The sequence below is a fragment of the Tachypleus tridentatus genome, chromosome 12, assembly GCF_004210375.1.
Source record: "Tachypleus tridentatus isolate NWPU-2018 chromosome 12, ASM421037v1, whole genome shotgun sequence".
NCBI lineage: Eukaryota > Metazoa > Arthropoda > Merostomata > Xiphosura > Limulidae > Tachypleus > Tachypleus tridentatus.
Window position 1 is genome coordinate 105,075,624 of NC_134836.1, and position 25,755 is coordinate 105,101,378.

Genomic DNA, 25,755 nt, shown 5'->3' on the forward strand with positions numbered 1-25,755 from the left:
TAAGTTCGTTGTTAATATGTTTAGTATTTAACTATGACAGGTACCACTAAATGAAATAAGTTTTGTTTCGTTTAAACAATAGTTTAGTGTAAATTTGATAACTAATCAAGTTAAATAAGGTATTGAACTTAAAATCTTTGAGATCATATTGCCGGATGTCAAAAATATCCATGTACCGGAATCAAAATTCAAAAGTAATACAAATGCAGTAATTTCTACTGACAACAAACTTGCTGTTTAGAAATATACGTGTATATAACAACAACGATAGTCTAGTTGTTCTAACTACACCGTTAATTTGAAAGTGAAGAGTTTCATCACGTAGAAAACTGGTTTATAAAATATAAACCTAAAATTACTGTAAATTGTTGCAAGTTAACCCTTTTATCTAATCTCAAAATGTCAGCCATATTAATGAGGGTATTCGTAATATCTCTCACCTCTTCGTGAGTGGTTATGAAATAATACTCTGTGATAACGTCAAAGGTAAATAACGCACAATTAAGTTTTAAAAAGTGGTTCATACTCTAAACATTTTTTGTCGAAAAGTTTGTTTTTTGAATTTTTCGCAAAGCTACACTAGGACTATTTGCATTAATCATCTCTAATTTAGCAGCGTAAGACTAGAGTCGGAACACCCTAACCACCTTACCGTGCCAGGCCTAATTTTCAAAAAGAAAATGTGAAAGAATTGTTTGTGACGCAGAACAAGGTAGCTTTTGTTATTTTTTTTTACATACAATAAAGTATCTTTATAAATTGTGAACATGTAGAAAGTCAATAGATATTTTTGAGTATTAAGAATGTAAAATGAGTAAGTTGTGGTCTTGTTTAGTGTACCGGAGTGTGAAAGTGAGTTTCCATAGCTCACAACCCGTTGCTTTAAATTTTCGTTCCATCCTTTGAAGCTACGAATGCGTTACAAGTTTAACGGTCGAAATCACACTTCGATTAGAGTAGCCCAAAACTTTGCGGTAGTTGTTCTTGATTATCAGTCTTCTTTCGAGGCTATCAGTTCAAGAACAGTGCAAAACAACTATGTTATCTGACTTTACATGAATATCCGAAACAAATAAATATTTATTAACCATAAAGGAACTGACCTCATAACTTAAGTTGGTTTTAAGTTTACTCAATAGAAAAAAATGTTATCTTGATGTTGCTTACTTAAGTAAGGCCCAAACTGATCCTGTGTTCGAGTTTATGCGCTACCACAAAATATTCTCCGCGCTTTAAGCTGTGGGTGCGTTATAAGAATGGCGGTCAACCTCTTTGTGGGTAGTGTGACTGCTGAATTTACATCTGTTCAGTAATTCAAAATTAGGCAGCAACAGATAAAACCTTAATCAGTGATGTCGAGAAACCCACTTGTTGAGAAATTTATATGCAAAAACGGCTCGTTTGGGTTGAGAAATATTTTACATAGAAGAGCGAACAACGTTTCGACCTTCTATGTAAAATATTTTCTCAACCCAAACGAGCCGTTTTTGCATATAAAAAAGATAAAACCTTAGTAACCTTGGCCAAAAATTGTAAATACTTTAATTTTTGGAACTTTTTTAAAGTGGATTTTTATCTCTCTTTTCGTAGTTGGCAGGTGATTTGATCTTTTTTTAATGCGCTCTGTTTATCCTTATATCTAGCTGTTTCACCGTAAAAATGTTTTATCGTTAAATTGTATCAGTACATTTATATTCACTTTCAGCCACTAGGAAAGTCGCTCAGTGGTTCTTAAAGTCATTTGAAATGCCTTGTACTTCCGTTTTTAGGAATATGAAGGTATTTTGTGTAGTTTCAGAAGACTTGTGGGGAAATGGCTTATGAACATCAAATAGAGTTGGTTAAAAGAGTGCCTGAGTTTCAGTTTGTTTGAATTTCACACAAAGCTACACGAGGGTTATGTGCGTTAGCCGCCCCTAATTTAGTTGTGTAAAACTAGAGGGAAGGCAGCTGGTCATCACCATATACTGCCAACTTTTGGGCTACTCTTTTTTTTTTTTTTGTATTGTATACAGCCTGACATTTCCTTTTTTGATAAGAGGACTTGTTACTTGTGGATTATAGTTATAAATACGTTTGTGTTTTTTTTTTTTACATCTAGTTGAACGAAATCGCTTTTGTAAGGAAGAAAAATATATAACTGATTTTTTAAAATCAAATTTAGTATTGACTGAGACTAGATCCTTTGGTAAACGCGAAGTATCTGCTAAAATTAATACTATTTAAAGCATTTTATGAAATTACTATATTACTGAGGTTCAGTCTTACCATTTATTTTATATTATTAAAATCTTCACTTAATTGCCTTAACAATTTTTTATCTGACTTTTGAAAATATTTTGATTATATCAACAGCAACATGCAGTTGAAAATTGCCAGATTAATATAAAATAACAATAATAAAATCCACGTTTCGGCCGGTCACGCTCGATTTCTCTGAATTTCGTGAGTTCACGAATCTAGTTCCACTTTTTCTTCTGTAATATTTCTTCATTTCAAGGCTTGGTGGTTAAGGCACTCGACTCGTAATCTGAGGGTCGCGGGTTCGAATCCCCGTCACACCAAACATGCTCGCCCTTTCAGCCGTGAGGATGTTATAATGTGACAGTCAATCTCACTATTCGTTCGTAAAAGAGTACCCCAGGAGTTGGCGGTGGGTGGTGATGACTAGTTGCCTTCCCTCTAATCTTACACTACTAAATTAGGGACGGCTATCGCGGATAGCCCTCGTGTACCTTTGCGCGAAATTCAAACGATACCACAATGTTTTAATCTTTCTGGCCCGGAATGGCCAGGTGGGTTAAGGCGTTCGACTCGTAATCTGAGGGTCGCGGGTTCGAATCCCGGTCGCACCAAACATGTTCGCTCTTTCAGCCGTGGGGGCGTTATAAATCCACGATCAATCCCACTATTCGTTGGTAAAAGAGTAGCTCAAGAGCTGGCGGTGGGTGGTGATGACTAGCTGCCTTTCCTCTAATCTTACATTGCTAATTTAGGGACGGCTAGCGCAGATAGCTCTCGAGTAGCTTTGCGCGAAATTCAAGAAAAAAAACATATATTCTTTTTACAGTAATGTACTTTCCGGCTTATATTAAAGAACTCGTTAAAATTGGAACGGAAATCCCTATACCATCTGTAGTTCAGTGATAAGCTTGAGGGTTTATGACGCAAATAATAAGATTTGATATTTTAACATTTTGTATAGAAGAATTACTGTGGAATTAATTATATAATGCTTTATTTTATTGACAAAATTTCATCTATATCTAATAAAGAAATAATTTTGATATTCATCTACATAATAAGATTCAGTGTCTGTGTGTGTCACGTAACTCCTCCTGAACTGTTGGCCCCACCAATTTCTAAGTGGCGTCAAACGAATCGCCTAGGCCTCGAGGTTTGTACAAAGGCAAAACTTTTCACTCAGTTGTTTGGGAAACACGGTTATTTAGCCAAAATATTTTTATGGCGATTTCCAAAAACCGAACCCAAAATTACCATTAATTTTTATTGAAGCACGTAAATAAGTAGGCTTACTATTACTGTTCGAAACTTGGTTAAAAAAATTAAATTTGAATTTTAGGGGCTATGTAGATGTGGCCATAGGCCTATGAGTTCGCTATAGTTGTTATGAGCAGGACCTGATTAAAGTTTATTGGTTCTTATGCTAAGGTGATAGTTGGGAGAATAAATAAAAATAAGGATAATAATAATTCACTCCTGCTTCTATTCTGCTCTATTTACGAACTTTCTTATCATTATTATTTGGGTGGCTGGCGGGGACCTAAGTGGTGATAGCTTTTCCTCTATAGTCTTTCTCTGCTAATTTAGAGATGGCTAGTGCAGATCTTTGTATCTTTGCGTGAAATTCAAAATAAAACCAAACGAAATTATTTCTGTACGTACGTAAATAGTTTATAAAAATTAGTAATCGTTGTGTGATTATTACTTTTGGTATTTCACCTGTTGTATTAATCTAACTTAGTAGTGTGCAGTTTCCAGGGTGTTGTGAAGACTGATCAGCTTTCAATGTTATGAGAACTGGTAATTTTCCAATCTGCTGGGCTGTGCCCGGATTGTAGAAAGAAAGTGAAAATATTGGCTAAATGTTGAAAAAAACATCATATCTTTGTTTTAAATAGATGTCGAGAGTATTGTCTTCTCTTGGCGATTACTGTTTTGGTGGCGTTTACTATTCCAGAGGTGATAGCGCAATCTCATTCTGGTGTTTTAAGTGTAGATATTTGTCATATGTGAGTGTTATCCTGAAATCTATTATAAATTTGTTCTTTTTTTAATGTCTATATTTTCGACTGCTTGTTTAACGCAGTGATGTAGAAAGAAGTTGTAAAGTGGGGATGTAGATTTTACGATGTGAGATTGAAAATATAAGGATCTGTTTGAAGCAGTTTCTCTGCTGCAAAAGGCAGCTTAATGATAGAGGTGGAGGGGCTTGTGACCCACAGAAAATTAATTTAATAATTTAATTTACGGTAAGTATATAAATCAAATATGTAAAATAGAGGGTGCTGTAGCATTCCCGGTTCTGACGTCTCTGGTTGAACGTTATATTGCAAGATATATTTTTAGTTTTAATTTATGTGTTTGCTAGAAGGCACATGATGTTAAGATCAAGTAATTTTATATAAAAAAAAGCCCAAAAATACTAGAATATTTGTGAATGTTGATGATGGAGAGACATTATGAGAAATATATCTTCATTATAAACACGAGAACAGATGAAACATAAGTTCAGTTTCAGTCAGAATAGTTTTAGTCAAAATGAAATATTCATGTCAATGTTAGTATTCACGTATAATCAGGGAATTCAGTCAATTAATAGTAACGCTATTGGCGATTAAATTTCCCTTTAAGTGAAAACTTCTTGGTGAATGTAGACCTATAATTGTGCACAAATAATAGCAGCCTGTAACAAACGTTAAGGAAGAAATAAATCAATTTCTGCCATTATGTGGACCAAACTTTGCATTACATTCATCATATAATTCAGAAGAACACGTAACAACACCAGTATCAGTTGTAGAATTATTCTGAAGAAAACAAAATATAACTTGGTTCAATTTAAACGTGGCAAACGGATCGAGAAGTGAAATTAGAGATGTTCTAAAGATAATACAACAATTAAAAGAAGGCAAAGAAGAAAGAGACGAAAATTAAATATATACCAAGAAGTAAGAGACAGAAAATTAAAAGAGTATCAAGAGGAAAGAAACTGGAACTTAAGAGAGGAGTTAAAAGAAAGAGACAAAACATTTAATAAAATAATTAAAATTAAAAATAAATGTGATTGAAGACAAGGTTAAGGAACTTATTGGAGAGACTTACATAGATACTACAACAGCAAGACTGAAGAAGTATAGAAAGGGTGTGATGACAAAACTGGAAAAAGTACAAAAAGACCTGAATGTAATAAAGAAAGATATGAATGAGGTACGAAAGAGCGTTAGTAACAGAATAAAACATTTGAAAAACCAACCTCACTTCTATCTGCATCGACTCAAGAAGATGAATATAAAACACCATCTATTTCGTAATACTGAATAGGTGAAGTTATTTTGTTTACATTATTTACAACTGTTGATGTGACGACTATTACTTTCGAACTTTACGAGACTGCTTCAGCCATGACACTACCAAATCAAGTGCAAGCAAAGCAATTAGCTGGCCAGTTAAGCATCAGCCAGTAAAGAAACCAATGGATTATGATGGAAAATATCATGGCAATTATAATAAATTCAATTTGAAATTGCTTCCAAGCTGAACAGATGGAATAATAATAATAAAAAAAAACACTTAATTTTGTTACCTCTTTATGAGAACCAGCATTTGACAACGATAATATCCCAACTGAAAACCTAACAACAATGAAGTAATGGTAATTGGATTATCCAACTAGTTTGGAGTGACAAAGAAGAAGGAAGTATCCATACCAGGGTATGAAGCAAAGTAGAGGGTATAACTTCTATATGGTGCCTTTAATAATTCCTCTGCGATTTTAATTTATTCAAATTCAATTACTAATTTCAGAGCTTCAGTTAAAGATTTACATTTACTTTGTTTCAACCTAATTGTCATATTCTTGTTTGTTATCATATATAAATTGATTTTATGCCAATTAATCAAAATATTTTGGAAATTTATTTAAGGTATCCTCTTTCTTTCAATCCCTGTCATGGAACTTTGCTCTGGATACCTCTGGAGTGTCACTTCAAAGCTATTGGATAATGTAGCTATCAATGCTTGATCACTGTTATGGCTCTCAACTGGAAGGTTACTTAGTGTTTTTAAATTTGGCCATTTTAAATAGGTAGCAAGATGAATGATTGGTTTATCAATATTTCACCTATTTACAGTGGAAACAATTTGGAACTAGCCTTAAATATTTCTCATGGCACTGTTTGACCATACTATATTAGTTTTTTGAATAGGCATTGTTAGTGAACTGTTTTTTTTATTATTATTGTGAAACATTCTGAATATCACTGAGTATTTCCTTCAATGCCGCTTTCATCTGGTTTCACATTCTTTATTTCAGCATTGATAAACTAGTGATTCGTGTAGCCTATTAACGATTTATGTTAATTGAACATTGTGAGTGTTGTTTGTTTCCTTGTGAGGTGTTCTGTTTCTTGTAGGATGCAGATTATGAATATTAAACACTATATGATTAGAGCTTCGCTTGATTGTATGCGCCTTTACTCGCTGTGTTTTTGAGAAGTTTAGATTGGATTAGAAGTGTTATGCGCCCCCTTGCGCCTAAGTGGCATCGGAATATCTCAAATGTCACATAACAATTTTGATTGTGCGCCCAAACTTGTATTGCTATTGGTTGTTATATGTCGACTGGTAGTCGTTCGACGGAAGAATAAACGCTATTGGTTAAAACGTGTCACCAGTTTATGAAATTGACAGCGTAATACGTACCATCTGGCCGGGTAAATGCAAAAATTATGCTATTGAGAAGATAGTTTGTCTGTCTTGTTAGATGAGTTATATATACATTGTGCTTAAGTTAAGTGTAGTTAACGCAAGATAGCTTGTTATCAAAACAAAGAGATTTATAACAAATCCATCTAAAATGTGCAAGCTGAAGACGCTTTGATAAAGAGCCTTGGCTTTAGTATCCTGCTATTCTGCTCTTCGAACTAAAGTGAGATATCAACGTAACTTTATGATTTTGTATTGAAATTTATATTTGTAACCATCTTCAGACTTCTTAATTTGTTGGTAAGATGATTTACGTATTTTTACTTTATTATTATTTCATATAATAGAAACTAGATTTAACTTCTAGTTATAACTCTAACAGAGATTTAATTTTTGTTTAAATGTTTCACTTAAAAATAATAATGTAAATAATTTAATTACTATTTGATAAGTATTTATTAAGAGTTGCATACGTCATCGTTAGTTGACATAAAACTGAAACAACACAAATCAAGGGATTTATGCAGTATATAAAACTCAGAACTGTATTTTTTCGTTTTCTCCCTTTTTGTTTTTACCATAATTACTTTTTTACTGTTAGTTTGGCTTTGTCCTTTTCACTTAGTAAATTATTGTTATTAAATTTGACGTTCATGTAAATTTCAATAGTGTATGTGTATAAATATATTTTAGTGTTTAATTATGTTTGAGTGAATTAGTTACTTAAGTTGACATAGATATATGCATTAGTTAACTGAATATTATAAGTAAAGTGATGTCAACATACTTGCTTAAATTGACCTAGTTAAGTTTCCCAGCTGTAGCATTTTATGGTCTTTTGGTCAGTTATTGTTTCTTAAATTTTAATGTGAACTGAAATAGTTGGTTATTTTAAGGCGCATTTTACAAGGCATATTTAGACTTGAAACTATTCCTAATGGGTAAAAACAGAATATAGGAAATTATTGAGGAAAACTATGGAATGCATGTTTGTTAATTAACCAGGATAATAAATCTTAAAGATAGGAAGGTTTATAAATTATTTTCAATTATACTGTAAGCTTATTGGCTGTCAGTTTATGATTTTAACTTTATTAGCAAGTGAGAAATTAGGTTTATTTTTGCATTGGGAATGGAGCTGAACTTATCTCTCTGAAATTATCTGATGTTAAGTTTCTCAACATGTGCAAAAGTGATTGTTCTATATTAAGACTTTGAGTTACATAACTACAAAATTGAGATTTTTTTGTATTAAGTAGTTTTGTTAATAGATAATTGTTTTCTTGAAAATAATTGAAGCTCATGAAATATGATTTAAGGGCAAAGTTTGAAATATATTTTTTGCAAGAAAATATTAGAAATTGCTTTATTATAGGGACCTGTTAGCAAAACATTGTATTGTAATGTAAAAAATCTTTTTTAAAGCTAAAGCTCTGTAAAAACTTTATTTTAACTATATCTTAGGGCTTTAGTTTTTCTCATTTATCAGTAAGTTAACCTTGGTTGTGATATATTTACTACAGTTATAAATTTTCTGACTATGAGAAAATGAAGATAGTGTAACACAAGCACATGTGATATTATCATTGATAGCTTATCAATAGCTGATATTATCATGAACCACAATAGTTGTTCATAATAGGGAATGTAAGGAACTGTATAAAACCCTGTTAGAATGTTCTAGCAAAAGGCACCTTAAACAATAAAAGATTTGTTTCAAACAATACTTTAAAACCTTTACCATTTGTTGCTGAGGCTGATATATACAAATGTTTTTTTGTATATTCATAAATATATATGTATATAAATGTACAAAAAAAGCACTCTTGTTAGACTTGCAGGGAAAAGAAATTTGATGTAAATGGTCAGTTTCTAATTCGTATGGTTGTTTTCATGCCAGCATACAACAAAAGCAGCTTGGTATATTGCACCCAAACCTTTCCTATGATACTAACTAAGCTACTGCAAAAGCTGTAGGATATTTAAAAAAAAACATTTTCCTCTGTATTTTGCAAAAGTTGAAAAAAATATTCTAGTGTTAAGGTTGTTATATTACACCTATAAGTGGTGCTTCTTCAAAAAGCTTAAATACAGGGTGAAGTAGAAATAATAGATAAATAATTGATACTGAATGCTTTGTACATTATACATTTAGTGTCTTTAGGGAGTCAACCTCTATATTTGGTATTAAGTGAAGGAGTAAAAGTAATGAATACACATAGTACTAAATTTTATTATATAGTTTCATAGAATAATTACTTTAACCCTTTCATGACAGGCTTGGTATAAATTAAGTATTTACACTATTAAGTTTTGATGCTGTATGTGTACCTTCACAAAATATGGTAGACTTTCAGTAAAGATTTCCAGTTATTTTTTTAATGAAGTATTTTTACTAAAGATTTGTTTCTACAAATATTATCTTTTGATACTAGTTCTAGTGTGATGTGATTTTTATGTTATGATTAAAAACTATCCCTCCCAGAAATCTTGCATATCATTTGTGTAGTATCTAAAACCTTCTAAGTGCATTTCAAAAATTTGTTTTCAGTTGAACTTTATATTTTGTCTGTTATTTTCTCTGTCATACTGTGGGAACTGTCAGTTTAACCGACCTCGTAATCACCATAAGATATTAAGAAATAACTATAAATTATGCTTTTTTGTTCTAGAATGAAAACAATTATAACATGAAAACACAAGTGCTTAATCTAAATACCTTAAAGTTCGTGACATTATACATTTATATGTATTTGTTATTTTTATTATACTGACTGGTTAACTTGTCTAGTTGTGTCTGGTTAACATAATAGAATTTTATTAGCATGATGCATGTGCATTTGTATGACCGTATTCAATAATATAAAACTGACCTTTAGCCTTTAAAAAGTGATCCATTTTGGTTATGCTTTAGTGGACTAGTGTTTTGGAAAAGTTACATTTCAATTATTATACATTACATATGTATATAGATTACTATTTATGAATAAGTTTATAAACTTATTGTTTAAAATACTAAATAAATATAGCAAAAAATTATATCTTCTAATTAAAATGACCTTTGTACTAAATTGTGGCTTGCTATAGATTGCTGAGCCTTTTCAAATTTCTTACACACATGAAGTGAAAATTTTTTTAATGTTTTATATGAATACATTTAAAATAACAAAAAAAATCTTAAATAACTATCAGTATCAAATAATTCTATTGCAATTTATCAAGCTTCATAACTAAGATGTATTTTGTCTAAAAATATGTAATTTTGAGCAGGTTAAATGCAAAACCTACCTGCTTAAAAATCTTTTAAAGAGTGAGAGGAGTTCCTAGCACTTTAAACTGGATTAGAAAACCACTAGAGACATCTTGAGCTTTTCATTAGTTATTCACGTCTTATATTGAAGTAAGTGTATATAGGAGACCACTTTTGAAAACTGGAAGTGGTGAGCAGGGCCACTGTGATTGATTCAGTACATATGCCATATTCCAACAAATGGACAAAATATGAGGCTCGTATTTTATTTTTAAGCTTGTTAGTATTGGTAATTTGAGTTCCTCGTGCATTATATATGGAGAATTTAGTAACCCAAATCATAAATGCTCACTATATTTTTGAACAAATTCCAGCTGCACCTTAACATCTTGAACTAATGTGATCAAATACTTGATAACTACAGTAAATCATTATGAATTGTATATCAGCTACATATAGCTATGTTTATTACAGTGTATAAAGTTAGCTAATATACCAAGTAGACCACCTGCTGGTACAGTGATAAGTCTACACATTTTCAGTGCTACAATCAGGGGTTTGATTTTCTTTGGTAGACTCAGCAGATAGCCCGATGTAGCTTTGCTCTAAGAAAACATACATATACAGAATAATCCTTTATCAGTAGTTGAGCTTTAAAAAACAGCAAACAAGATAAATTCGAAATTGATAATTTAAAACTCTCCAAGTAGGGATTGTCAAATGTAAGGAAGTAAGGTTTGATATTACTGTAGACATTATTTTGACCTAGTCAAATGTAATTCTAGGTAATAGCATGGATCCAAAAGAGGGGCTGTGTATTTTCGTAAATAACGTCCACAATATCTCTAATTCTGTTTACTTTTTCACAATTCCTATTTATAGGTTTTAGATTTCCAATTGTTTATTTATCTTGTAAGTTTTCCTCTTGCAAACAAAACTTTATTATATCTTAAATCACTGAAGATCTTTGACATTTTGTGTGTGTAAAATGTATATCCATATTTAACCTCTGTTTGTATTTTGTTGATATACAGTGGTTTTAATACAGTAACTTTTTAATGTTTATAAAGGTGCACATTATATGGATCATTAGTTAAGCCACATTTGAAGTATTGTTCAGTCTTGGCCTCTTTATCTTAGAACATTGAATTGTTGGAAGGGGTTAATAGGATTATATCTGGACTCTAAAGGTTGTTGAAAGGACAGGTTAAAATCTTTTGATGTATTTTACTTTTGACAAGTTAGAGAAGATCTGATTAGAATAATTGTGTTAAATGAACTGATGGTATTAATGCATTTTTTTGTATTTAATCAAGTATAAATTGACAGTATTATAAAAGTAAACTTTATCTCAAATCCCCATAGTGGCTAAGAAAGTGTTATTTATCTAAAAAGAATGGATTGCTTTCAGATGTTGTGGATGCAATAAACTAAAGGGAAGACTTAATAAATATTTGACTGATAAGGACTGGTTTTGAGATTTTTTTTTTGTTTTGGAATATGTCACTTGACAATCTACAGTAATTTGTTTCATTTTTGAACTTCATAAAGAGCCTGTTTTAATTGACATATCAGTTTCTTTCAGTGTCTACTTCCCGATATTTCTAAATGAAAAGATACTTTGGGATTGAGATCTGAATTGTTATTAATTGTTTTGGTGTAACACTATTTCTGTGGTTTCCTTACAGATTTAATAAATATCTGTAGTTTTGTGATCAAATGTTATGATTTGGTCTCTGATCCCTGAACATAATATAGTGATCACATTCCTAGTTGGAATCTTTATAAGAGAACATTCCTGGTACTACTTTATAGCTCATTTGTTAGGGCAGACAGAGGTTCAAACTTAAATCTTGATCCTGGAGTCTTTTCACTTAAGTATTTTCACTGAAAATAATCAAATGATTTTACATTCTTCTTGGATAAGATATTTTGCTGCTTATTAAGTATAATAAAAGTGTACTATTAACTAGCTGAAGAATTCCTCTTGTGATTTTTTTTTTTTTTTTATTGGAACTAAAGAAAATTGTGTGCATGTTTTCCATGACTGGAGCTTTTTGGAAGATTGATATAATTTTATTTGAATTTAAAATTCTTCATTTTATAATGTGGCAATTATCATAATTTTTATTCAAATTAATTCAGTTTTCTAATAATTTTTTTTTTTTTACATTTATTCATGGCTTGCATCTTTTTGCAGTTTTTCGAGAAAGATATCTTTATTAATGTCTTTTTAAGGACTGTTGAAGGTTATTACAGATTCAATTCAATACAGTGAGGGCTTTGTTGAGGTTGATGAATTAACATTAGATCACCAATATAATTTTTAGTTTAAAAATAGTCACAATTTGTAGGTAATCCATGTCATTGTCATTTGGCTAATGTTATAAAGCATATTAACCTGCCAAAATGTAGAAAACTGTGAAAAACAGCAAATCATTCAGTTCAAGGTAAGCATATCTAGTTTGTTTATATTACCCAGAAGTATGTTTGAAATAGATTCTTGTAATAGTAATGATTTTAATTAGATGCTTGCATGTCATGGTTATACTGATCTCATGTTGGCATGACAAGTAAATTTGTTTGAAATACACTGCTTTTTCCAAGAACAGTATGTTAGTTATAAATTTTATCTTCTGTGATATTGTGTGTAATGATAGCAAAAAATTGTGAGGAGAGTTGTGCATTGCTGCTTGATTAATAAAACATTTTTGTAACTCCTGTGAACCAAACGAAACGAATGAGTTTAGATAGTTTTGTATGATATTATCTAACTAGAAGTACCCAGCAAGTTCAGAAAAATCAGCATTTCCTTTGATTTAAAGAGTGTAATATTTTTTCTTACTTTAGGCATTCCTTGTCATGAGAGCAACAATGGCTCAGTTGTGTTTTAGAGGGATTGTGCTTTTCACCACAGGAGTGTTTTTTGCCCTGATGCTGAACTTCTTGCAAATCCAGCGGCTCCTTCCTGCTTTGAAACTTCCCTTCACATCTACGATTTTATACTCTCCATGGTGGGTTCCATTTATCTGTGGGACAGCATCAGGTGAGTAACAAATGCATTGAATTGAAATTTCTGAAGATATATGTTTTGATGAGGTACACATGAAAAGAAAACTTGATGTCACTTTTGGCCAGTAATTTACGTTTGTTTTAATAGGCTAATTACATTCACTGTAATATAACAAACATATGGATCTTTTGCTTATCAAAAAGTCATGAAAATTTTTAGAGTTAGGAAGTTATTGGAAATTAGTAATTTATTGTTGACTTAAGCTTATTGATTAAGTACATTAAATTAATTTATTATTCTCACATGATAATTGGATTGTTGGAATAATCAAAAATAGCAATAACTAGGAATGCTAATTTTAGTTAGATTCTTCTTCTCAGTTGTGGCACTAACTGTCAGAACTTTGAATCAATCAAATAATGAGAAATAATAATGACAATACAGTGGAACCCCTCAGATTTGGTCACCCCTTGAAAGCAGTCATTCAATCACAGTCTCGTTTTTTGTTTACATAATCCCTAATTATGTACAGTTTGGCTAGTTATGGCTAGTTTGTCTCAGTCCCGAAGGTGACTGCTTTAGAGGGGTTCCACTGTATTTTAATCATTTGGATGATTGGAATAACCTGGAACAATTTCAGCTAATTGATAATTTTTGGGACATTAAATGATTTAACCACAATTTTGCTTAATTGATATAAATGCTCAAAGGTACCTGATCATATCAATTAATCTAGTTAATTAGTAAGCTGTGCTGCTTACAAGAACATAATTTATTGCTGTGGGTAGATTTGTAAGGTTGCATTTTAACTACTTCATAATACCTTGCTTTCTTGGAGTTCCAAAGTAAATATATGTATAACTAGTATTTTAATTATATTACTGTAGCAGCTTTGTTCCAAAGTAAATACATGTATAACTAGTTTTTTAATTATATTACTGTAGCAGCTTTGAATCAAAATAAATCAGCCCCATCAAAGTAATGAAAATAAATTTGCTTTTACAAGTCTTAAAATTGAGTTTAATAAATAAATAATATATTGGTGTTATATCATCAGATACAACGCTGTCGAATTTTTTTGTGATATCACTTGTGATAATGTTGTTTCGAGCTTGATACTGTATATCAGCTCTTTTAAAATGTTCAACAGTTATCAGTTGAAAAAATAAGTTTAACATAATACAATTAATGTTTTATGAATAGGTTATATTTAAAAAAAAAAGGTTATTTAATTTTGTCTCTTTCTGTTAACATTTCTGAAATAACCAAGTGGTGCACACTACCATAATGTTTAAGATTATAGTTTGTTTCTCAATGCTTTGTAATTAGGAAATGCTGAGTTGCAATGTACATGTATCCTTCTAACATGCTAGTATAAGTTGGCATTAATCTTAGTAATTGTGACATAAGATTCAAGTTATTAATGGTACAAATGGGTTTTTGCATGAATAAATGCAAAAAGACTTTGGAGAGTTAATAGTTGGAATTCATGATAACTGAGGTGAAAAACAAAATAAATATATTTATCAGCTGTGAAAGATAAGATCTGAGACTTTATTATGAAAGTTAAATTAATGGATAACCCTGTCTATTACAAAGTTTCAATTATAAATATGTATGCATATTTTGTTTCAGTAAACTTTAGAGCTACAGCATTTGTTTCAGGATGTAAGCTTAAATATAAAGCTGAATAATTTTGAGTATCACCTTCTTATTGTAAGGAATATTGTAAAAAAGTTGCACATTTTTTGTAATAATCTTAAATAATTAAATTCAAAAAATTCAGTCTTTAAAAGCATTAATATGAATTAAGAAAGATCCTTTTGATATATTATGTTCTGTATTACAGAAAAATGCATTTTTAACCATAAAGAAAATAACAACAAGAAATAAAGCTGGTGAAGTGCATACCCTTTAGGACACTGGACATACTTAAAAGCATCATTTATTATTTAAGTTGTTCTGCAGTGTTCATTAATGGATAATCAATATGTTACATGTGAAAGAAAATAGAATTATCTGGATTTCTTTAAATGATTTACTACATGTATGTAAAAATTCATGTTTGCAGGTTGATCTTAAGTTGTATACTTATCTTGTATTTGTTTCTTGATAAACCATTATTTATTGTGTTTAGTTAAACTTCAGAACATTACTGCAAAAACTTTCAAGTCCAAGGTATTTTTAAATTTCATTTAAAAGATATTTCTAATGGTGTTTTAAGTATAAGCTTTATACATATGTATTTTTTTTGTATTTCATTAGAAGTTCCTTGCATTGACTTTTATAATTGTTATGCATTTTACTGTTTTCTGTAGCTGCTGTCGGTCTTATTTATCCTTGTGTAGACCAAAAGCTTGGGGAGAACCAGCTTTATAAACAGGAATGGTCCAGTGTGATGAGATGTGTGGCTGTTTTTGTTGGTATTAACCATGCAAGTGCTGTATCCTTTATTTTTTTAATGTTAATATAGTTAAAGGGTTTATTTTTAGTGTTGATATTAATATGAAAACTTTATAAATTTTTTAAAAATTTAGTACACCATAAATTAATACAGTATTACTGGTGTGTGTGGAAGAGTTATTCATCCATATGTTTACAACCATTAGACTTGCCAAAACAAAGTATTGAGAAACATATTTTAGCAATCTTTACTTGAATGACCAGACTACCTGATGATATAATTACATCTAAACCTACTGAAGTGGTAATGTGCTTCATATCCAACTTTCTATTGAAAACAAATTATTTTCAGTTTATTATCAGTTTAATACTTATATTGAAATTACTTAAGAACAAGAAATGCACAATGGTGAAAAATATTTTTGCTTTGGGAAGTTCAAACAATATACTTTAAAAAAGAAAATTTATTATGTAACAAAGTACATTTGGTTTAAAATAATGTAAGTATTTCTATGATGGTGTGTGCTTATGACAAATCATATTAACCCCATGTTACTGCCACTAATTTTAAACTCTTTCTTTGGATGTTACTGAGTTGTGTTAAAAATTTAAATTGGTTTAATATGAACCTGTTGTAATGAAGTTACTGTTATCAAGTATGCTATAACTTAGTTATATGTTACCTAAGTTTTTCCTTTATTTTATGAAGAAACATTTAAAACAGAAGTTAAAATTGGTTTTTGCTGTCAAGTGATTCATTTGCAGTTACAAGTCTAAATTTTACGAGCTATGATATTTGATACTTTGAGAATAAAATAGACTGTTGGTATAGGTTGAAGTCCCACCTGTTTTTCATTATTGTCTGGAAAATTTTCAAGGATTTCTTGGTGGGAGTTTGATTTTCAAAATAGGTATGTCTGACCTTAAGCTTAGAAACATTAGAATGGCAATGTATATTTGACTTTGGAAGTTGAATGAAGTGCTTATAACCAATATAAAGACAAAATTTCACACTATTCAATTATTGCCTGAAAAATCCTCTTCCAGTGTATGGATTTGTAACACGAGAAACTCGATCTATTGTTCTCTTGAAGTGTACAAAGTACTTGGCAAGTGTTTCTAACCTTAAGTTTGCTAAACAGTTTGCATTTAGGTTTTATGTTTATATTGTAATTAGTTAGGTAATATTTGTGGTTTTATAAGTGCATATTTGAAAATGCTACGATTGTACACATTTAACTTGATGTACTTTGACTTATGGTAATTTCTAAGCAAAATGGTGTAATTTGTGCATGTGGTAGCATTAGTGAAAGAATTTGTGAACAGTCTTTGCCCTAAGGTAACTATTGAACATCTCAGGGTTGCATTGGCCAGGAATAAGTTGGCATATCTGTATCAAGGATAAAAAACAAAATTGGAAAGGAAATAAAAAATAAACTAAGTGAAAAGATAAACATGAAATTATTAGAAAAACAACATAAAATATTTATTAATTTAGAAAATCTGTACATTCTTCCATTTCTCAGATTTAAACATTTTATTGCATTGTATGTTGATAATATCTAGTTAATGATGTATGATAATAGGAAAATGAAAAATAATATATAAACATTTACTTTAGAAAACATTTGATTTTCATTTAAATTTTAAATGTTATGCAAATGAAATGTGAAACTGTATAATAATAAATATAATTTTTGTGCTCAAAATGAAAATTGCTTTGCACATGAATTATTCAGGCTGAGTGCAGATGACTGTATTGAATAATGAGTTATTACTATAAATAGTAGAAAAAATCAAAATGTCTTTTCTGAAATTATATAATCTTAGGATTGTTCAAGACAAGTTTAAAACTATTTTCATTTTTATAAAGAACTTCCATGTGAGTTACCTACTTATTTACAATGTAAGTAGGTCATTCTCCTAGAGTTAATAAGTACTAGGTTGAATTTTGGTAGTTGTATCTCAGTCACTTTAGTTACATATTTTTTGTAGCATTTTGATATTATACTTAACATTAATTTTAGAAGATTGACTTCAGCAGCAACCTTCAGCTTTCTTTATCACTTGCAGTTCTCTCTGTAGGGTTGTGGTGGTGGTTTGATCGGACTCGAAGTGGGTTTGGTCTAGGTGTGAGCATTGCTGTTATTGCAACATTTGTAACACAGATGTTAGTCTATCATGGAGTTTACAAGTAAGTACTTCCATTTGTTGATATGTTTGTGATTGATAAATAAGCTATCAAAAGCTAGATTTAGGTTATGTGATATGTATTAATTTATATTATTATTTAAACAGCTACACAGAACGAGACTTCCTATACATTCGATCCTGGCTCCCTTGCGTATTTTTCTCTGGTGGAATTACAATAGGTAACATTGGACGACAGTTAGCAGTGGTACATACTTCTGTTTTTCTTTGAGCATAATATGAAATCTCTTATCATTATTACAGCAGTTTCTCTAGTTTTTCTTTAAAGATGTAAACTTTGAAACTTTTTTTATAACTCCTTTCACATTCTAAGTTACGTTATTGCAGGTTTTCTCGCATTCCTAAATTTTTTGAAAACAATTATCAGTGAGAGGAGAATTTAAAAAAAAAAAGTCTTCTACCAAGAAACTGACTTATAATAAAAGCAAAGTTTGTTGTGTTTTTCTGTTTAAATGCCTGTGTAAATCTTTGATTTCTAGCTGTGTTTGTTTCATACTAATTTTTCTAGTGAACTGTTCTTCAGCTTGATCATTAGCATACTTCAATATAAATACCCATAGTTCCATGTCACCCAGGTAGTTTATGTCAGGGGTTCAAAACCACAAATTTCCTCATGTTGTACACACCACTTTAAGTTTGTAAGCAGTTTGTCTGGTTCAAACACTTATTTTTTGACTGACTTTGTTTGATTTCATGGCTTGTATTATAAAGTGGATATTTGAGTTTAAAAATATTTTGAATATTTAAAAAGTAATTTATTTGACGTAGTTTGTTTTGTACAATCATGTAAAAAAAAAGTTGGCTTTTACTGTTATGCCACTCTGGCCTGCTTACAAGGAGGATTTTTTATTCTTTCTATATGCACTTAATAATGAAAGTTTTTATTGTATTACCATCCACTGTGAATTCATGGGCTACTCTTTTGACTGATGAATAGTTGGATTGACTGTCCCATATTTCTGACCCCATGGCTGAAATGGCGAGCATGTTTGGTGGGATGGGGATTCGAACCCGTGACCCTCAGATTAAGAGTCGAGTGCATCAACCACCTGTCCATGCCAGGCCCAGTTGACAGTATTACCTCAACTCACTGCTTTCTGTCATGTCTGAATCTAAGTGTGTTCATTGATTGGTTGAATTGAGGGAAAGGAAAAAAAAAACAAAGTGATGTGAAGTTAGTATTGTGTTATGGAACTGCTGCTGAATACACCATTAAAATCCTAGACACAGAGTTTGATTTTAGACTCAAAGAATGTAAAAACAGTTATGGACTTCCAAAAATATAACTTATGATTCACACTGAATTTAGCACAGCCTTAAACAGGAGTAACATGGGAGAAAATACTAGGCAACACAGTGAAAGTTACTGTGGCAACCTGTCTATGGTGCTGTGTTAATTTCTGTAGGAAGCATATACTTATGAGTTTCCCTCATCCTCCAGTGACACTCACTTTGCTACTGTGTGTGGTCCCAATCTCTGTGTATTTAAGAGAAGTTGTACTTGTAATAGACAGAATGTACTGTTCTTGTAGTTGAGGTTTTATTATTAATAATAAAAGTATTATAGAATGCCCATTTTTTTTCTCTCCCAATACTAGTTTGATTATGGAGAAAGTGTGTCTAAAACTGTTAATGGTTAATTTGAATTGAGGACCACTATAGATACTTATAACTGAACAAGGCTTAGGACAGTAAATGATGTTCTTCATGTAAAGAGGTATTAAAGTTAAAGCAGAAAGAGAGGATTGTGTTTTAGTCTTAGCAAGGTGAGGAAGATAACTGTAGAAAGGGTAGAGATAAATATCTGATTTGTTTTTTCAGTGTTAAATGTTTTAAAAGTGGTTGATATAAGGAAAGGGATTAATTTTGAACACTGTACTTAGATTTATCGTCCTATGGTACTTTAGAGGTGGGTTTTAGAGCTGCTATTATATATCTTCATCATTTAATCAGCATTGTTCGATATGAAGAGTTGTTGAGAGTTATTTTACTCAAAGGATGCTTAGAAATATTAAGTTGTGTTTAGAGTTGGGGCTTAGCATAAAAAAGTTCTTAAAGCATAACTTACACACTTTCAGTAGGTTTAGAAATGACATTTTCTGGTTATAAAGCAAAATTTAGCTAGTTTCAATTTTTGTTGTTTCTTCTTGATCAGTACTCCTGTTGAATTGGCTTTGATTCTTTAAGAAAAAGGAGCAAATGTGATTTGTAGAAGTTATATTCTCAGCTATTCAGTAACCAACTTTAAAGTGTTAGTTTTAAATCGGTGGATAAATTATTTGTACAATCATTTGAGAGGTGGTTGTGGTTAGTTCTCTGTACAGTTGTGTAATTCACTTACTTTTTTTCCATTTAAATGTCTGAGTGTAATCCATAAAACAATGTTTGCTGGAAGTTAATAATTTTTATGACATGTTTATTTTGAATATTTTATATTTTGACTTTTTTTTCAGCATGATTCCATAGACTTGGAAAGTAAAAGACATCTTGAATAGCATTATCCAGTATATTCTTATATTTCCCAGATTTTCATGTTTTTTTTGTGTGTGTTTTTGTTTGGGAAAAGCAATCTTAAGTTGTAGGCAAAAATTCCACCACATTCAGCTGACTCAAATTTAAGGAAATCTGAAGCATGATAGCAGAGACTGCTCCAGCCTAACTTTGTGTTGAAAGATTTGAGAAGTGTGGGAGTTTGTTTTCATTTCAACAGCATTTCATTAAACTCTATCACATACAATAAAAGTGCCTAACAGTGTTGACTAAACAGTGATGTTTTGTAAGAAGGAATAATGCTTTAGTGTTTTACACTTGTGAACAAGTAAGAAAATACTTCATAAAACTGGAAGAATCAACCATCTTTGGAACTGGCCACTAGATAAAATTGAAAATTTTTAGATGTCCAGAAACTTGTATGAATAAATGTAATTTATTATAGTTTATTTTTGGTTTGAAATTTATTACTCCTCTTTAGAGGAATTGTATAATTTATCAGAAGAAAAAAGTTATACATAGTAAAAAAAAAAGTATATGAAAATAATTATTAAAAATACTTAGCAAACTGTAAACAAAGTTGAATGAAGAAATGTTTGTGCCATTGTATCAATCAATATAAGGATGTCTTATTAGATAACTGTTGAGGAATTTTTTTACATAATACATGCCACAAGTGAAATTAGAATTCAGTTAAAGAGGGTTTCCTATGCAATTTGTAATGGCTAGAATGGTTAGCAAAACGTTTTTTAAAATTGATTAGTGTGAATGATCAATAGTTTTTTTTTTATTTACAACTTTGATTTCCAAATTTTTTATTGTTTTGTTGTAGACTGTAATGCTAGGAAAAAAAGTAGAATCAAAGTATGTTTTAGCTCATTTCTGAAGAAAATAAATCTGTACTTTAAACATTAGGTTTATTTCAATTATGGATTATGGTAGATAAATTTCCATGACAGGTGTAGACGTGGGAATTTCAATGTGCTAATTGTAGCACATTTATATGAAAGAATGAGAGGGGAGTTTAATATATTTTTTTTTGTGTCTGTCTGTTTACATTCTTGTGCATTTCTTTTCTCTCATTATTGTATGTGTGTATATATAAGCCTTTTATCTTCTAACAATAGTTCTTAAGGCATATTTAACTTTCTTTTTCAATGATACAATGTGGGAAAGTGAAATAAAATGTAATAGTAGATTAAAAAAAGGTATTTGTGCATCTCAGGGTTTTGTAACATCTTTATGCTATTACACTAGATTATTCTACACAGGTTTCATATCTGTAGCATGGAAGGAATGACATATAAACTATTACAGTTGTATTACACTGATTATTTAAGTTTTTTTTTTTTTATTTACATTTATGTTAGGTTATTGTGTAAAAGTAGTGGATAAGAAACTTAATATTGGAATATTATAGATTTTAGTTTGTTTTTATTGTGTTTTGTTTTTTACTAAATTTTTTCTTTTATCTGTGTTTAGTGGCAGCAGTGGAATTTATAGTATGATTATTAGTTAGGTTATGTTTATAGTAACTATTTGCTGAACAATGATTCCTGATGTTGGATTTTATTAATTTTCAGAGCTTTTGTTGAGAAAGTAAGAGGTCTTTATTTTTTCTTTTCAAATGGGGAAAGTTTGAGAAATATTTTGAAACAAGTTAATTGTTATTATTCAAACAAGCAGAAACTATTTGTGATTTATTGTAGCTTTGTAGGTTACAAATGCTATATTGTGCAAGTCATTGTAATATTGATGTTTCTGTTTGTCACTACATAAGTTCTTGTGGATACAACTGACTAAAATGAGAAGTTTTTTTGTAAAATCTTGTATGAAGTGTTACAAGTTTAAATTTTTAATTTTACTTGTCTAAGTAATGTAATATTTTATATAATGCTTCTAAGCGTACTAAAAGAACTGTGTAAAATATATTTGTATAACAAACATGAATATGATGGATGTTTCTGATAGATATTTCTAATTGGACGATGATTCAGATAATCCCCAAATGCATTTTTTTGTATTTTTGTAAAGTTAATGATTCTTTTCATTCAAGAAATATTCAAGTGTTTTTGTGTTGTTTTTTGTAAAAAATAAAACCTGTGGGTTTAGTTGTTTATGTAGGATGGTTGAAGATATGGAAATCCTGGAAAATTTGAAACTTCAAAAAGTGAAAAAAAAATTATCCTAAATTGGAAAAATTCAGAGAATCTTATGGCTGTTCTTCTTTTGTCCTGTATTGGAACCTGTAAAGTGTGTTGGTTATCTATGTTAACTGCTGCTGTATTGTAACCTAACTTTGTGTTGACATATTCTGTGATAGCTATTTAAATTATTAGTATTTTGTTTCACATGTTAGATCAAATATTCTGTTGTATAAAAAATGCACCATTTTGTGGCCTGCTATCAAGTAGCAATCTATTTGAAGATTATTTTTTTTCTGTAGTTCTATAGTCTGGAGAAAGTATATTATGAACTTATTGCTCTCAGCTGCTGTAAAGACAAAAGCGATGTTAATTAGGTAGAAATATGAGAAAGAATTGAAATGTTAGTATTTTGTAAATGTTGTAGACCTGAAAGAAATAATTTTTTCCTGAAAATAGTTTTTTTTGAAAGAATGTTACTACCCTGTCATGTTACTTTGGAGAGATCTTAATTTATAATTTTAAATTGGTAAACAGTCTTAAAATAATGCATTTAAAAAAACGTTTTTTTCATTTGCTTCCAGTGTATCTTATTCTTTTTTTTATCTTCTTGAAAATTAGCTTTCTAGATGATTTTAATGTATTCATAATATTCTTGAAATTATAAGTCTCAGTAGTTATAAGTATTTAACCCCTGACAGCACACCAATGAACTTGCAACTGTAAAATCTTGGGTTTGATTCCTTGATGTGAATACAACACAGATAGCATATTGCTTAATTTTTTGCTGAGCAACAATTAACTGACAGTGATGTTAAATCGAAATACATCTATTTCTTACAAAATATTGTGTTTTTGTGCTGGTGATAAGTATTGGATAAATTACCCTGTATGCTTTTCAACTTTTGATAAAATTGGTATTGTAACTGTTTTAAAACATATTTATTTTAAATAAAATAATATTTATTTAGTTTTATGTACCAAACGTTTATGGATGTATCAAAATCATGTTAACCCCTTTTCTTTGATTTATTATTTTTTTTATGAACAAATAAACCTTCTTGGTAGTTATGAAAAGAACTTGAAATAATCAACCAGAAGTGAGAGATTTATTTAGCACAAACTTGTGTTATTTTCGTAACACCATACAATGTTTGATAACGAAGTTTTCAGAATTTCAGAAGTATATATTACTTATTGTTAATATGTAAATAGGAGAGCATTTACTACTGAAAAAATGATAGTATAGAAATTGATATTAAAACGTTTATACTTTCCATGAGATAATTGTACTATATGTAACAAGTGTAAGAGCAGTTAAACTATATACACACATACATTGTACACTTTTTTCATTTTATGATGAATACACACTTTAATTTAATATACATAGTACTGTTGAACTTTTAAAAAGATGCTTAGATTTATTAGTCAGAAATTTTAACACCAGTTCATGTTGCAGTTTGTTGCTCTGTACAAAGAATTATGAGGAAAAATAGCAATACTGAAATGTTTATAGTTAATGAGGTGCAGTTAAGTTTAAGTCTGAATAGGAGCATGTATAATTCTTTCTGACTAATTTGATGAGAAAGTCTGCTATATGTATAATATTCTGTGTTTTAATTGTCAAAAATTTATGTGAAAATGCTTGAATTTAGGGTTACTATCTCACCGTTAACTAGGTGGGAAAACGTTGTATTTGTTAGTGGTATTAGGAATTTCCAATGACTTGTGTCTGCAATCTGTATATGTATGCATGTACAGTAATTGAAAGGTATGTATGTCTGTCAACAACTGAAAAAAATGTACATACACACCTGATTTAATAAAGAAAGTGAAGGGGAAAAACCATAAAAGAAATAATGTGTGTCAACTATTCTAGCAGAAAACACTGTGATGTTTGAAACAGTATATGGTCACATGTTCCTGTGTCTTGTGTAGTTTTATTTATTTCTCTAGGAGAGTTGATTTTATAGTATTGACAGTCTTATAAGTGTAGGTTCAGTAGGAATGGGTTTATTTAAAATAACATGTTTATCTAAGTAAATGCTGCAACTGTTTAAATGTAACTGGAAAAATGTGTTGTTGGATGAAAGAAAAACTGTTGTATAGAATCTGAAATTAACTAAACAATGTACAAGTGTTATTTTATAAGAAAGTAGAAAAGCAAAGACTATATATGGAATAAATCGTTTTTGACTTTCATTTTGTTTGAAACTTTTGACTATTTTAAAGTAATTTGATATTTAATCTGATGGTATAGAAACGGAAAAAGAATAATTTTTTACATACCAAAATAAAATTTACTAAAATAACATGCAAGGAAAAAGGTGGTCGACAGTTTTCTAATTGGTATTAACTGTTTTCTTGTTAAAAGGCACTGGCTTTTAAGATTATTTAATTTTTTTTGAAGGCTAATTTAGTTTAGAGGATGACGCAACTAAAATGGACCAACAGAGGCCCCATGTTCCAAAGCGTTGTTTTGTAAAATTAACAGCAAGCACGAGTATAGTGGAATATTGTTTATTCTAAGTTTTCGAAAATGAAGTTGGTTACATCCTCTAATATTGCATGAGAACTTTTAACGCATCTGAGTTTCTTGTGACATTTTTCACAATCTTTCATTTAACCCTCCTATGTCTTGGAGGTCGACTAAGCTTTTGCTTTTAGGGAAGCTCTTACTGGTTATACAGGTCACTTTTATGACAAGATGTTTGTGTTCAATGCGTTCGGAAATGCTAAAACAAACAAACAAACAAGCATAATTTATGATATGCACGTTTTTAAATACGGAACTTGATATTTTGTCTTACGACTAGGCTTTTAAACACATTTCAAGACGATTTTTCCTTTCAATATCGATTATAAAAAGTTCGATACGTTAAGAAAATCTTATGAGAATTCAAATTACAGTTAGCTAATGAGACGGAGAGAAAGCACATTAAATCAGAGATTGAATAATTGGTCGGAGCGAAAGGTTGGAGGCGAAACGGTTTTATCGGCTTATGCTTCTGCGCATAAAATTTAATATTTTGAACTTTAAGATTTTTTGTCTTGTAATTGAAGAATATGACATCATTAATTGTAGTCAAAATCTAATTACCAATTTTTCTAGTGAGATCTTTTCAAATTCATCGCATTGTATTTGTTTTATGATTTCAGACAAAGAGGTAAAATATGATTTTCGAAGACTAGAAATCGAAAAACTTCCTTCATCAATTAAAATTATGTTTAAAACTAGTGAGTAGCTTTTTCATTTAAATTGTGTAGTGTTTTAAAAACTATAAGTTGCATAG

At 30.2% G+C, this 25,755-nt stretch overlaps 1 protein-coding gene across 3 annotated transcripts; it reads left to right on the forward strand.

The window, feature by feature from the left end:
- Positions 1–690: 690 nt before the first annotated feature.
- LOC143234225 (insulin-induced gene 2 protein-like) lies at positions 691–24,664 on the forward strand. Of its 3 annotated transcripts, none has more exons than XM_076471426.1 (6): positions 691–712; positions 13,049–13,244; positions 15,530–15,654; positions 17,642–17,808; positions 17,913–18,012; positions 20,279–24,664. In XM_076471426.1, exons 2-6 carry the CDS (start codon positions 13,061–13,063, stop codon positions 20,318–20,320), a joined length of 618 nt encoding a protein of 205 aa, XP_076327541.1. In that variant the 5' UTR covers positions 691–712; positions 13,049–13,060; the 3' UTR covers positions 20,321–24,664. The 3 variants fall into 3 exon arrangements, with proteins under 3 accessions (XP_076327541.1, XP_076327539.1, XP_076327540.1); XM_076471424.1 differs by lacking the exon at positions 691–712 and adding an exon at positions 6,944–7,248; XM_076471425.1 differs by lacking the exon at positions 691–712 and adding an exon at positions 6,977–7,171.
- Positions 24,665–25,755: the final 1,091 nt, after the last annotated feature.